At 51.6% G+C, this 13,545-nt stretch overlaps 1 protein-coding gene across 1 annotated transcript in view; it reads right to left on the bottom strand.

Moving 5' to 3' along the window:
• Positions 1 to 13,545, bottom strand: part of XYLT1 (xylosyltransferase 1) — a 290,901-nt gene that overhangs the window by 113,194 nt on the left and 164,162 nt on the right. The window contains exon 3 of the mRNA XM_027611201.2: positions 11,710 to 12,220. Within this exon, the coding sequence (XP_027467002.2) occupies positions 11,710 to 12,220 (511 nt within the window). The remainder of the gene's footprint in view (positions 1 to 11,709; positions 12,221 to 13,545) is intronic.

The following is a 13,545-nucleotide window of genomic DNA, read 5'->3' as shown; positions in this document are numbered from 1 at the left end:
CTTGGGGCCCCAAGAGAATTCAAATTCAGCTCTAGGGCTTGTGGGTGGCTCAGCCGTTAAGCATCTGCCTTCGGCTCAGGTCGTGATCCCAGGGTCCTGGGACTGAGCCCCACATCGGGCTCCCTGCTGGGCGGGAAGCCTGTTTCTCCCTCTCCCACTCCCCCTGCTTGTGTTCCCTCTCTCGCTGTCTCTCTCTCTGTCAAATAAATAAATAAAATCTTTTTAAAAAATAATAATAATAAAAAAATAAAATTAAGCTCTAATGTCCTTGAGGCATCCATCTTAAGCAGCAAATTCACTTTTCTCCAGTGCATCTAGAATGGTACTAATTATGCACCATTCAGGGGGAGACTGGAGAAAACAGCCCTTCAATATAGTAAAAATCTGATGTCAATGTAAATGTGCATAGGGGAACAGCTAAACTATGGCACGGCTACCCTCCAGAGTAACAGCCAGCCATTACAAAGAATCACACAGGCAATAAAAGGGAATGGGAAAATAAACACATTGTGGGGGAAAAAAAGGGAATTACGTAGGTCTCTGGACAGGAATACAGGTCTCAGACGTAGATACCTGTCCGAATTAAAACACAAGTTCCACGGGCGCGTGGGTGGCACAGTCGGTTAAAGCATCTGACTCTTGGTGTCGGCTCAGCTCTGATCTCAGGGTTGTGAGATTGAGCCCCAGGTCAGGATCCCTGCTTCAGTTTCTCTCTCCCTCTCCCCACCTCCCCCCTTCACTGGCCCTCTCCCTTCCAAATTAATAAATCTTAAAAAAAAAGTTCTAGAACTACACATCAGTTTCATATACTTTTTTGAGTCTTCCCAATCCAAACCAGATGCTTTATTTTTGCAAGTTCCAGATTGACACATTCGCTTATTATTTATGCCCTCCCACCCCAGCACGAAACCAACTCTACTTCAGCATCTGTTGAATTTACAAATCTCAACGAGCAGCGCCTGGGTGGCTGAGTTGGTTAAGCATCTGCCTTCGGCTCAGGTCATGATCTCAGGGTCCTGGGACTGAGTCTCACATCGGGCTCCCTGCTCAGCGGGGAACCTGCTTCTCCCTCTTCCTCTGCCGCTCCCCGTTTGTGCTCTCTCTCTCTCTCTCTCTAATAAATAAATCTTTAAAGATCTCAATGAAAACAAAAATGCGTCTGCAGTTACCCCTCAGAGAGGGCCTGGTCAAGTTCAATTTCCCCCTTATCTGCAACGTTTTCTGCTTTTTGAAATAATGAGAATGTATACCGTCCCACCTGAATAATTAAAGAAATTATAACGAGCACGCTTTCTGCATTATTTGAGCAAGCTTTAAAAATTAAACAAAAAACCCCCAAATTCTGCTTTCCCTCCCGCTGCCATGTCTTCTGACCATCCTTCACTCCTCTGGCCGCGGGAACCACCACAAGGGACAGGCTCCTGGCAGCCTCCCAGTTACTCAAGACAGGTTTCTTGCTCTAACCGCGCCACACTCGGAGGGGAGCTACTAATTTGCCCTTTGTGGCTTATCCTTGATTCTGATTTAGGGCAACATAAACCCTCAAAATTTCCAAGAATAAATTAGTTTACTAATTTCGCCGTTAAGAGTTTATCAAAGCCAGCGCCGCTCCCTAATCAATCACCATATTTCCGGGTTTATCTCCTGTTCACTTTTTACCACAGGGTTCTATACACATCAATTTGCCTGATGCTCTTCCTACATATGTTTTAAATTACTTTATCATTGTATAAATTTCACAGCCATTAAAAGGCTCTAATACCAGAATGGCTGACATGGTGTTAAAAATTGGATTCAATTCCACAGGGTAATAAATTGTGACCTAAATCCAATCTCTCATGGGTGACTGAAGGATACAATGAAAAATTATTGCTTTGTCATTTTTACACTAACACAAATAGACCACAGGCAACCAGAAACCGGCAGAGAAAGAGCAAGTGACCGGTGCTGGCTATTTTTCACCCAGGAAGGCTGCGCAGGCAAGTCCCGAGGGTCTTGGATGGGGGCAGCCCCTGCCAGAAGCAGGTGCATTACCTGACTGCGAGGACCTCTTTGCAATGGACAGATGTAGCTCGGGGAGCAAGTTAAACTGCTCAAGCCTCCTTCAGCCAAAGGGCAGCTGAAGTAAGCCTTTGCCTCTGGAACTGATTAAAAGTCTCTGAGCTCAGAGGCTGGCCCTGCCACTGAGGGAATGTGTGATTCGAGGCAGGTTTTCTCCCTCTCTGTGCATCAGTGTCCTGGACTACAGAGCTGTAAGGAGAATAAATGATTTAATGTGGCTAAAATGCCTAGGATAGTCCCTGGCATTTAGCAATCCCTAGGTAAAGGTTAAGCATTATTATTTAAGAACAGATTCTTGTACAGAGACCTCAGTGCCCTGTTCTTTTTGGTTGCAGGGAAGGAGAGTAACGAACAGGGAGAAAAAGGTGTTAACATTTCCGCTGCCTTTCCCTTTATCTCAGGAGAAACCGGATCAGTCGTTCCACACATTCCGATGGTACAGGTACTAAACGCGCCGCACAGCAGAGAGGTGAAAACACGGGGTGTGAAGTCAGGCAGAATGGAATTTGAGTTCAGGGTTTGCCGCTTGCAAGTACGACACTGGGCAAACCACTGGGCCTCTCCAAGCCTCAGTCTTCCCTTGTGTAAAGTGGGGACAGGGAGCCCCCTTTTCTCCAGGGCTGCGGGGAAGGTTTGAGGAGATCATGCATGGAAAGGGCTTGGCTGTGCGCCTGGTGCTCAGGACGCGCCTAAGACACGGGAGCTCACACGCCCCAGGCTCTGTGCAAGGGCTGGAGAGCTGGGGGGACACACACAGACGAGACTCGGCCTCGTGACTAAGTAGGGGCGACAGAGGATTCCAGCCTACCATGCCCACGCTCCCGCGGGGAGCGGCTGAGGTGACTTGGGGGTACACCGTCGGGGCATCTCATGGAGACTTGGGGAGGTGGCGTCTGGGGAGGGAATTACAGAGGATTTCCAGAAGAAAGTGGCATTTAAAGGAACCCCCTTACCCTTAACTGCCACATACTCTGAAACAGGAGAAAAAGCCAGCTGGTTTTTGTTGGTCTGCGTAAAAAGGAGGGACTAGTCTGGATATAACTTTCATCCACGGGCCGCTCAAAAAGCCATGGGCTCTCTCTTTCTGCACCAGGTCTATGCTTCCTGGACCCCAGGTGGCTGACACGTAGCCAGCTACACCCAAAGGAAGGAACAGGCTCCCCAAGGCCAGAAGGCCATCCTCTGAAATGCTACTCTCTGCCTCACCCCAGGGCGGTTTCTAGGCAAGATACTCACAGAAGCAGAGAAAAGCATCATCAACTGACCTGCTGTGGAAGCTGGTCCCCCCTGCCCACCCACCCTGGAGGCTTCCAGAACCCTAATAATATGCCGCTGATTTGTAATAAGTGCTTGGTAAGTATCTGCTGACTGAAGACAGGGAATAGTTCATCTGAAAGTCAGTATTTCACTCAGAAATCGGGCGGGGGGAGGGGCATCTAACAACCCACTGTACAGGTAAGGAGTGAGGCTGACGAGGGCTGGTGCCTTGTCAGAGGGTTTTACAGCTGAGGCACTGGTAGAGGGGGTCACCTTTCAAACCTCCCAAGGCCAGTCTGGTTCAGATCCTTTCCCTAACGCTGCATGAGCTCGTGACCAGGAAACAGCCTCACGCACAGGGCCTGCAGGGATCTCTAGCACTTCCAGGGACGCGGAGGATTCAGAAGAAACAAGGGTGCCACAGGAGGTGAGGTCCCCCAAGAGTGTGCCACCGCAGTCCAGGGCCGAGAACTTGCGTCAGTCCCCAGAGGCAGAAGGAACATAATTCTCTGGAGAGAGGATGTGGGACCTGACCTCACTCCTAGTTTTTCCAGAACCTTGACTGTCTTTGGGGCTGATCGCCCCCTGGCTCTCGGGCGACTTCAATTTGCTCCTGAGAAATGTGCCTCTGGTGCCGTTCTTCTCACTCAAGGTAAAAAGGCACGAATCATCTCACCCAGACATTTTGGGAATTAAAATCTGGCTGCTCATCCTCAGAGCTCCCTTGGCCATAATGTCAGTTCTTAACCTCCCTACACCTTCTCCTGCCTCAGGGCCTTTGCACACAATGCACCCTAGGCCTGGAATGTTCTCCCTCCTGCCTTTCCCCTAGTTAATTCCTCCCACCCTTCACCTCTCCGCGCAACTAACATGCCAACAGGTGTCTCTGCGGAAGTGGTCCCTGGTGCAATTCTGTGTTTATTTTTGTGATCATTGGATTCATGGATCTACCCTCCCAACTTTAACAGACTATAGGCTCTAGGAGGACAGGGATTCTGTCTCTTTCTCCTTCCAAATGCATCCCCCAAATCTAATGCCCAGCACAGACATTGGAGGTTTGATGAATAACCACTGACTGACTGACTGACTGAATGAACTCAGTATATCCAAAAACTAGAAACCATCCTATTTCGGGGTAGCTCATGTTCTTAGCATGTTCTTCCACAATGAGACCACATCCATTTCCGACTACCTTTTGCCCATTGCTTTCTATAGGTCATTCAGAGACAGCCCCTCCAGCTCCCTTGCTTTCTCCTCTCTCCATGCATATGACCACTACCCTGTGTCTTTCTGTTCGTGGCCTGTCCCTGCCCTCGCCCCCCAGGACTATGAGCTACGGTAGGATCATGGCTCTCGTTTACTGTATCCCAGGGCTCATGCTCGGTGCGGGGCAGCTTTCAACACAGATTTGTTGAATAAGCGAAGCAAATGAAATATATGTACGGATGCTAAGGGGAAGAATGATGTTCCCATTCAGGATGCGTTTCCAAGGGCATCCTGGGGTTCTCCTAAATTCTCCCCGAGGTGCAAGAAAGCAAGAAGATGTAGTATCCGGGGGTTCATTGGCTCACACTGAGTAACAGATACTTCCTGCGTGTCTAGCGTGGTCTCTGGTGCTAGGAGACTCTATGACTCTGCTCCAACTTATCCAAAGGGGAACCTGAGTGATTAGCAATCCCACACTGTCCGCAACAGTCCTCGGGGCAAAGGCTGGCCCGCCCATCTCCACGCACCGAGCGTGGGAGGGAGGGGCTGTGCTAAGGCGTGGGTGGGCATCTCGGAACGTCCAGGCTCTGCCCTGCCGCCCACAATCTCAGGACGTCACTGCTTTCCCCAGGCCGCCCCCCGCAGCCTCCAACGAAAAGGAAGCCAATTAGCCCAGGCTCTCCGCCGAGCTGCTCTAAGCAGTGGTCCACAAATGCAGGATATAAACGCGCTCCCCACCCCCTAGTCTGTACATGTCATTGTGAGCGCATGAGAAGAGGGAAAAAAATATTCATCTAACCATGGTCCTCTTGTCTCAAACAGGCTTTTTCAGGGGCTGCTCTTGGCAGCCTCTTTCCACACCTAAACCTTTCAGCTTTGCTTCTAGGCATGGCAGTTAGGGAACAAACACACCCTAATGACAAGTTTTAAAGTGAACGGCAGGACTGTACGTACAGCCGGCCGAATGTTCCTGGGGGAAGCAGAGGGGGTGGCGAAGGAGGTGGGATGGAGGTGAAGGGGGCATTTATGATATTTCCCGTAACTACATATTTAGCTTTCTACAAAGCCTTGTGGGTGGCAGCTCGCTTTCTTTAGGATTCCAAGACTGGGAGGGGAAAGGAACGCCACAGTGCTTGAGAGGACAAGGCAATGTGGAACCGGCCTGTTGGGACCCACCGCTCTGTGGCTGGCGGGGGGGGCGGTGGCGGTGCTTGAGGGGCTGTTGGCCACCGCTGCTTGGCACACACTGGGAGCTCAATCAATGTTTGCTGAGAGGTCAGGCTTGAGTGGTTAGTGGGCCTGAACACCAACTGATGGTCACCACCATCTGGTCCACTGGCCAATCCCAAAGCTTCTCCCTGCTGTCCAATCTTGCCTCTGGGACCCCTGTAAAAAGAACCCCTCCACAACTGCCCAGTTTCAACTCCTTCCTTAAATCTGAATCAGATCAGAAGTGAGATTACTGAATCACACGGGAGTTCTATTTTTAAGTTTTCAAAAAACCTCCGTATGGTTTTCCAGAGTACCTACACCATTTTGCATTCCCACCGATGGGGCACAAATGTCCCAGTTTCTCCACATCCTCGCCGACACCTGTTGTCTTTTGTTTGGTTTTGGATAATGGCCCTCTGTGGGTGTGTGAGGGGAGATCTCACTGAGCATTTATCCCAAGAGCTGACTGAATCAGGATCTCAAAGAGTTAAGTTGGTTAAGTGTCTGCCTTCGGCTCAGGTCATGATCCTGGGATCCTGGGGTCCTGGGATCGAGCCCCCACATCAGGCTCCCTGCTCAGTGGGGAGTCTGCTTCTCCCTCTCCCTCTGCTCCTTCCCCTGCTTGTGCTCTCCCCTCTCTCAGATAAATAAAATCTTCAAAAAATAAAAATTAAAAAAAAAAAAACTGTTCAGTCCCTCCAGTGGCTCCCATGTCACTGAAAACAGCATGTGAACATATGCTGGGTCTGACCCCGTCTCCCTCTGCTCTCACTGCCCCTCCTGCTCTAGCCACACCGACCTGGCTGCTTCTGGAACATGCCAGGCCTTTTGCTGGGACTGCTTCTCTTCCCCGTGGTGCTGACCTCCCTCGCTTCTCAGAAAGCCTCTGTGGTCACCTAACTAAACTGTCCCCTCCTCGGTCCTCCTGCTCTGCCTTGTCTTCACAGCTCTTATCACACAAGACAGGGGGCTCTAGATCTACTGGCTCACTTGTCATCTCTGGCCTCTCGTACTGGGGCAGAAGCTCCATGAAGCTAGAGCCATCCCGCTGCACACCTCCCAGAATCACCGACCATCTTATGTCAAGGGACTTGGTGCCCCGAGCTGCGCACCTGAACAAGACGTTCTCCGCGTTCGCACACTGCTATATCGTCCTAGAACAACGGTCAGCCAACTCCAGCCCCTGGCTGCCTATTTTGGTGTGGCCTTCAAGCTAAGAAGAGTTTTTACATTTTTAAACAGCTGGAAGAAAATCAAAAGAGTAACACTTTAAGACATGTGAGAATTATGTGAAACTCACATTTTGGTGACCCTAAACAAGGCTGTATTGGAACACTGCCTTGCTGGTCATTTATTTATATATTGACGCTTTCAGGCAGCATCAAGGAGTTTTGACAGAGACCATATGGTCTGCAAAGCCTCCTATTTACTCTCTGGCTGTTTACAGAAAACATGTGCGGAGCCCTGGATTTGGACACTGCCTAGGGGGTGACCAGTGAGTGGGGTCAGTCCCTTTCCCCTCCCTGAGAAGTCCAAGAAACACATTTGGGACCAGGTTTGCCCAATCCCAGCGAGCCAGTGCTGAAATCCCTCCCCACTACTGGCCTCTGTGCCTTGATCAGCAGGAAGGGTCTGACTGGGTCCTCTGCAAACCTGGCCTTTTGGAAAGTGAGTCAGCCCCGGCCACTTAGCCAAGCTGCGCCTGGATCAATTTGGCTTTGCCACACCGCCCCCATTACTGTGATGCTTTTTAGCTTTCCACGGCTGCTCCCTCGTTTCCTCATCAGCAGAAAGCCTGGGAGGAGTCAGGGTCTCTGGCTGACAGGTGGGGAAACTGAGGCATGCACCCCAGGGCACTCGGACTGGCCGAGCTACCATCCACGCCTGCACGGTCCCTCCATGCCAGGCTGCCAGCCATGCTTTCTAGAAGCCAGCTACTCGTGCTGCGGAGTCACCACACCGCCCCCAGGGCGCAGAGATGGACGGGAGACAGCCCTTCTGCAGCCGGCAGTGCCATCTGTCACTTTCTCTGGAGCGGGCAGCCAGCTACCTCCGTCCAGAAGCCCACGTGTCCAGAACCTCTGGCCTCCTGCAACGGCTGATGGGTAAAGACCATTGTCACATCCAGGAACGGTTGCCTTTCTATCAGAAACCCCCAATCTGTCCATCTTCAGCCCTATACTTGAGCCGGCTTCCCCAGTCACGTGCAAAGGCTTGCAGCCCTGCAGCTGGTTGGAGGACTCAGTGGAACTAGCCCCGTGCCTGTCACCCATCAGAGACCCGCCATGTCCCCCAGTTGCTCAGGCCCGAGTTCCTGGCCAGGTGGCAGCCCGTCCCACCTCCCAGCCGACCGCTTTCCCCAGAACTTCGCACATTTGCCCCCTGCTCGTCCTCCACCTAAAAAGGCAGGCTGCAGACGCGCGGGCCACTGGAAGCATGAGTCCACGGGCCCCACCTAACACAGCAGAGGGTGAACTGCAGGAGGGATGGGGGGCACCAGGGGGGCCTTTCTCGGGGCATTTTCACTCAAGATTTAGGGAGGCTAGACGGAGCTTCCTGACATTTAATTGTTCCCATTGCAACGAGGCATTAAAAGTTGCATTACTAGCACCTGGCACCAGAATGCCTGTTACAGGCCGAACGGTCTTTATCAAGCAAGGAAGGCATTCATCAGGAAAGCTACCTCTGCCCTTCACTGGGGTCAGCGTGATCCCTGCGGCCAGGGCTTCTTGGGGGAGACGTGGTCCAGGAAGGCTTCCTCAAGGAGGTGGCATTTAGGCTGAGATCTGGAGCGGGGAGAGGTGGTGGCCAGACAAGGTGGAGTGCAGTGGCGGGGGGGGGGGGGTGCAGGCAACAGCGGAGGTGCTAGAAAGAGCGTGAGAGAATGCCTGAGCCAGGTGGGGGTCACGTCTGAAGCACGGAGTGAGAGAGATGCAGCCGGGCAGCGGGAAGTCACCATCGAGGAGGACTTCCATTCGCTCCTCTTCTCAATGCCCCCTTGCTTTATACCACTACCACTGCCAATAGCCAAACATCTGCTGCATTCTACCTCCCTGCCGCACCAAGCACTTGATACTCCTGCCCACACCATGGCCAGCAATCCAAGGAGAAAAGGTAGGAGAATCTGTGTCCATTTCACAGATGAGGAACTTGAGGCACTAGGAAGTTAGGGTCACGCACCTAGTAAAGTCACAACCAGGATTCAAAACCCAGTGTTTGGAGAAAACCTCTTTTCCAGCCCAGATTTTCCAGCCTTGGTCTTCCATCTGACAAGGTTTTATCTCCGTGAAACACTAGGAGGTCCAGCTGAAGTGATGGAAGGTCTGACCGTGGAGCCCAAGGAAGGGACAGGAGGCCCAGGCAATTGTGGGGGGTGGGGTGGGGGCGGGGCTGCCTGGGTGAGGAAGGGGAGAGCTCGGGGGGTGGTCTGGCTGCAGGGAGCACAGGGGCCCTATGAGGAGTAACAGGCCACAGGGGGATTAGGAATAAGCCTCTCGGAGGCCAGGCTTGGGAGCTGATGGGGTAGAGCACCCCATGCCCTCCATGTGCCTCACTCTTGGTGGCTGTCAGTGGGGGGTACACTCCTTTCCTTGGGAAAATGTGTCACCCTTCCAGCTGCTTTCTCCAGGAGGTGGAGTGAAGTAGGCAAGTTGCAAAAGCAGGGAACATCTCTATGGGGAGCAACCTAGTTCCTGTGGTTCTAGACTCTTCCTTTTCCTTGAGTGGTGCTCAGCTGAGGGGTGGGGGGAAGGATGGGTGTGAGCTCGAAGAGCAGGAGCCCTTACGAAAGTCAACACTCAAATTCTATTTCCTTCCCTCTGGATGGTTCAGCCCGCCCGCCGTGGGGAACGGTTCCCCTAATTAGATCCAGCTTCCGGCATCATGCTGGCTGAAGTTCGGGTGACGTGGAGTTCGGCACGATGACAAAGCCAGCGCGTGCATCTGGGTGCGTGCACATGTGTATATTTACACACACGTTACATCTCCCTCCCCTCCCACCTCCATCGCCTCATTTAGCGGGAAAGGAAAGGACCACGGGGCTGAAGCTCAAATCCCTCCTAAGCAGAGGGAAATCCGGGTGTCATGGTTTCCAGAAAGGGAATACAATCTCCGTATGGGGTGTAATTACATCTTAGCTTTCTGCAGAAGAATAGTTTATGGCTTAAATGCTATTAATTGTAAGCCGTTTTGTTCCACGGGAAGTTGTTCATTGATAACTACCCAATTAGGGTTATTTTGCAATTAGTCTATTCACAGTAAATTTATTGCAAAAGGGGAGGCTGTCGTGCAGCAAATTAAGGCAGCGCTGGGCTGGGTGTGTAATGGCTCTTAAATGCCAATCTGATTAACCAGCTCAGAGGTCCCGGGAGGGTGTGCCATCTTGGCTGACACAGGCGAGTCTACGGGGAAAGGCCAGGCACACTCATGTTGCACGACCACGCTGGGGGGGGGGGAGCGGTGTCTCAGCATGACCAGGAGGAACGTGGGAGCCCCTGACCTCCATGGGTGACACCAGCCCTTTTGTTTCCCCATCACGCCCCCTCCCCTCTCCTTGCAATGATACTGAGGATGGAGAAATACAGCCTACAGGCTGCAGCATCTCCTTGAGGTCTGACCGGTGGCGCTCAAGGGAAACCTTCTGCCTCCTGAGCAGGGGAAGGCCATGAGGAGGGATGCAGGCCCTTGGGTAGATCAGCTCTTCTGTCTGCTAGCCATGAACCTCTAACCAAGTACTAAACCTCTCAGCCTCAACGTCCTCGTTGATGTAATGGGTTGATAAAAGACCTACCTCCTAGGACTGGTGTGAGAATTCGATGTGCTATAAGGTGCACACTGTGTTGTATTTATTGCTACACAGGATTGGTATCTGGCAGGGGCGAGCAACCTAGGGCCCACAGGCCAAATCCTGCCCACCGCCTGCTTTAGTCAAGCGAGTTTTATTGGAACGTAACTAAGTGCACGGTGTATGTATTGTGCATGGCTCCTTTTGATGGCCCACAAAGCCTCAAATATTTGTTCTCTGGTCCTTTGAAGAAAAAGCGTGTTGACTCCTGGTATAGTATGAGTGCCCAATATTACTTTCATGGAAGGGCATTCAACTCAGGCCTCCGACACTCCTCTGCCAAGCCAGGTGCTGGTTAACAAAAGATTCTGGGAACTTCTTCCTCCACTCACTTACTCCTCTACTCCAACAGCCAAGTCCCATCAAGAATATAAATGCGAACCCCACGGAGAGCTTGGCCTAGGGTTGAAATGCAAGGGAGAAACGAACCCTTCCTTTTTACATCTTTCCATTTAAAAGAGAGACATGTTCACCCCCACAAACTCAAAAACTACAGATGAACAGCGAGTAAAAAGCTGAAGTTGCCTGCACCCCGCGCAACGGGGAACATGTGACGGGCTTGCTGTGCATCCTTCCACAGCACTTACACGCACACGGCCACTCCCTACCTGACCCAAATCCTCAAAATCTGAAGGAAAAAAAAAAAGTTTAGGCTCACGACGACAGGGCCAACATCACAGGGCGGTGGATGAGATGAGCTGATTGAACGTGCAGTGCCTGACGAGGAGCGAGCGCCTGACAACTGTCTGATAAAACACACCACCAAGAAAGGCACACAATCCGGTCAACAGCATGACGTCAGACGCAGAGATACACGAGGAATACCTCACCTGTGCAAAAACGAACCCTCCTGATACAATCACCTTGGATTCCACACCAGCCCCGATTTCATGTATTTTTTCCGTTGCCATCGAGGCAACTGGTTAAAGCTGGAACAAAAGGCCATTTGATTTTGCAAAGGTTTCTTACACACAACTTCAGAATTCAGACAGTACCAGAGGAAAAAAAATCTTGTGCATTGATCGGGGGAGAGGGAGTTGGAAAAATAGGGCGGTCATTCTCGGAAGGTTGACAATGGAAGCAGAATGGGACTGGGCAGGAGGAAGAACTGGACCTGGGCTGGGACTCACCTTCCAGGGGGCAGAATCGAGTCACCTTCTTGGGCATCAGCAGTCCGAGCTTGTGGCGACAGTAGGTCTCCCCGATCTCCTGGCGGCAGTGTTTGGACTTGGAGCGGGACAGGGCGGAGATGGCCTCTTTGCCTGAGATGTCGCACTTGGGGGGCTGGTCGTACTTGAGCTCGGGGGAGCCGCCCCCGCTTTTCCTGGTATGGGGCTGTCTTGGGGCATCCCTCCCACGGCTACTGTTCACCGCAGCTTTCTCCCCGGGAGGCAGCGCCTCGGTGGTGCCTTTGCCTGCGAATGAATGTCCCTTCCCCTTCTCCTCCTGCTCCAGCTTCCTTTTCAAAAGCTCTTTCTGTCTACTCGGGGCCTTCTTTGCCAACTCAGGCTGGTGCTTTTGCTTTTGAGTCCTGGGTGCGAAGTTGCTGTTGTCCACATTCTCAAAGTCTTTGGGGACTGAGTTCTCATTGTTGCTGTCCGTTCGCACTTTCTCTTTCGGCGGGTGAGAAAAGTAGCCATCCTGGAGAAAATGGGAAGGAACACAGAAGAGAAACATCACTGAGTGGTCATGCTAAGTAGGTTGGCCCTTGCAGAGTGGGCACAGAGGTCTGGAGGTGTGTGTCCCGGTTTCACGCCATACCTTTGCTACCAGTTTAACTTCAAAGTAGCGTTTTCTCTCTGGACCTCAATTTCCTCATCTGGAAATATGAGATGTTCCAACCAGAGATTAAGGCTTTGAAAACTCTCAAGGGCTCTGTGACTCTCGATGCTTTGTTACTAACAACACCCTCCTTTTCAGTAAGTTTCCTTGTCCCTGCCACTGGATTATGGACATTTTGTTGCAGTTTCCTGTTTAAATTCTAGCAGAGAGTGCTGTGGTGGTTTATTTGAGGGCTGGAAACGCCATAAGAAAATTATAAGGGAAGAAAATATTCAGTGGGATATGACATACATTCCACTGCCTTTAGGACATGCTCACAGATCTATGCCCGTAAGAGAAATCGGATGGAGGGAGAGACATCCGGGCTATTTTGGAGGGGAATGCATCCTTTATATTATGATCTTTACAATGACTCCCGGGGGGGATGCAAGCTTGTGACACTCCTGTGTTTGTCCTTTGACTCCCGATGTTTGTACCTGGAGCAGAACGGATTAAGTCACCCGGGGGTGGGGGGTGGGGTCAAGGGAAAGGCCAAGAGTCATTCTGGAGACAATGCCTGGTATGGATCTTTCCAGGAAGGCAGGTGGCCCCAACTCAGCTTTTCCATGCATAGGTAGGCCCTGGCCGTTTTGAGCTCAGAGCAAATGTACCGTTCAACTAATACCCTGCATTGTTTCCAAAGCATGTTGTTGCTGCTTACAGCCCATTACCAACGCCTTGACCTGAAAGACTATCCACTGTTCCAAAGCTAGCCCCAGAGGGGACCTCTAAAGCCACAGAGAACGCTAACTGGCTCCATAAATCTACCCTCGTTGCTACAGAAACACAAGGGCCATGAGTAGCAATTTGAGGGAAGATCACCCCTTTGGTTGTCTTAAATGTGCCTGAAACAGTGCCCAGGGGAGAGGACGGAACAGCAGAGACAGGGGCAGACAGGGCAGCCGGCACGCCCCAGGGCTCGGACTCTAGCAGCTTGGCCAGCGGTGGCCCCCGTGGCCCAAATCCTGTGCATCATCTGCTTTTGTAAATAAAGTTTTATTGAAAAACAGCTGCACCTGTTTGTTTACATGCTGTCTGTGGCTACCTTCCCACTATGATAGCAGGAATGAGCATGGCAATATTCTCCACCTGGCCTGCCTAAAGAGTTCTGTTTACCCCTTTAAGAAAAAGTGTGCCGACACCAG

Source organism: Zalophus californianus, chromosome 10 (assembly GCF_009762305.2).
Source record: "Zalophus californianus isolate mZalCal1 chromosome 10, mZalCal1.pri.v2, whole genome shotgun sequence".
Lineage (NCBI taxonomy): Eukaryota > Metazoa > Chordata > Mammalia > Carnivora > Otariidae > Zalophus > Zalophus californianus.
Note: the sequence above shows the minus strand (reverse complement) of the source record. Positions and strands in the feature narration are given on the sequence as shown.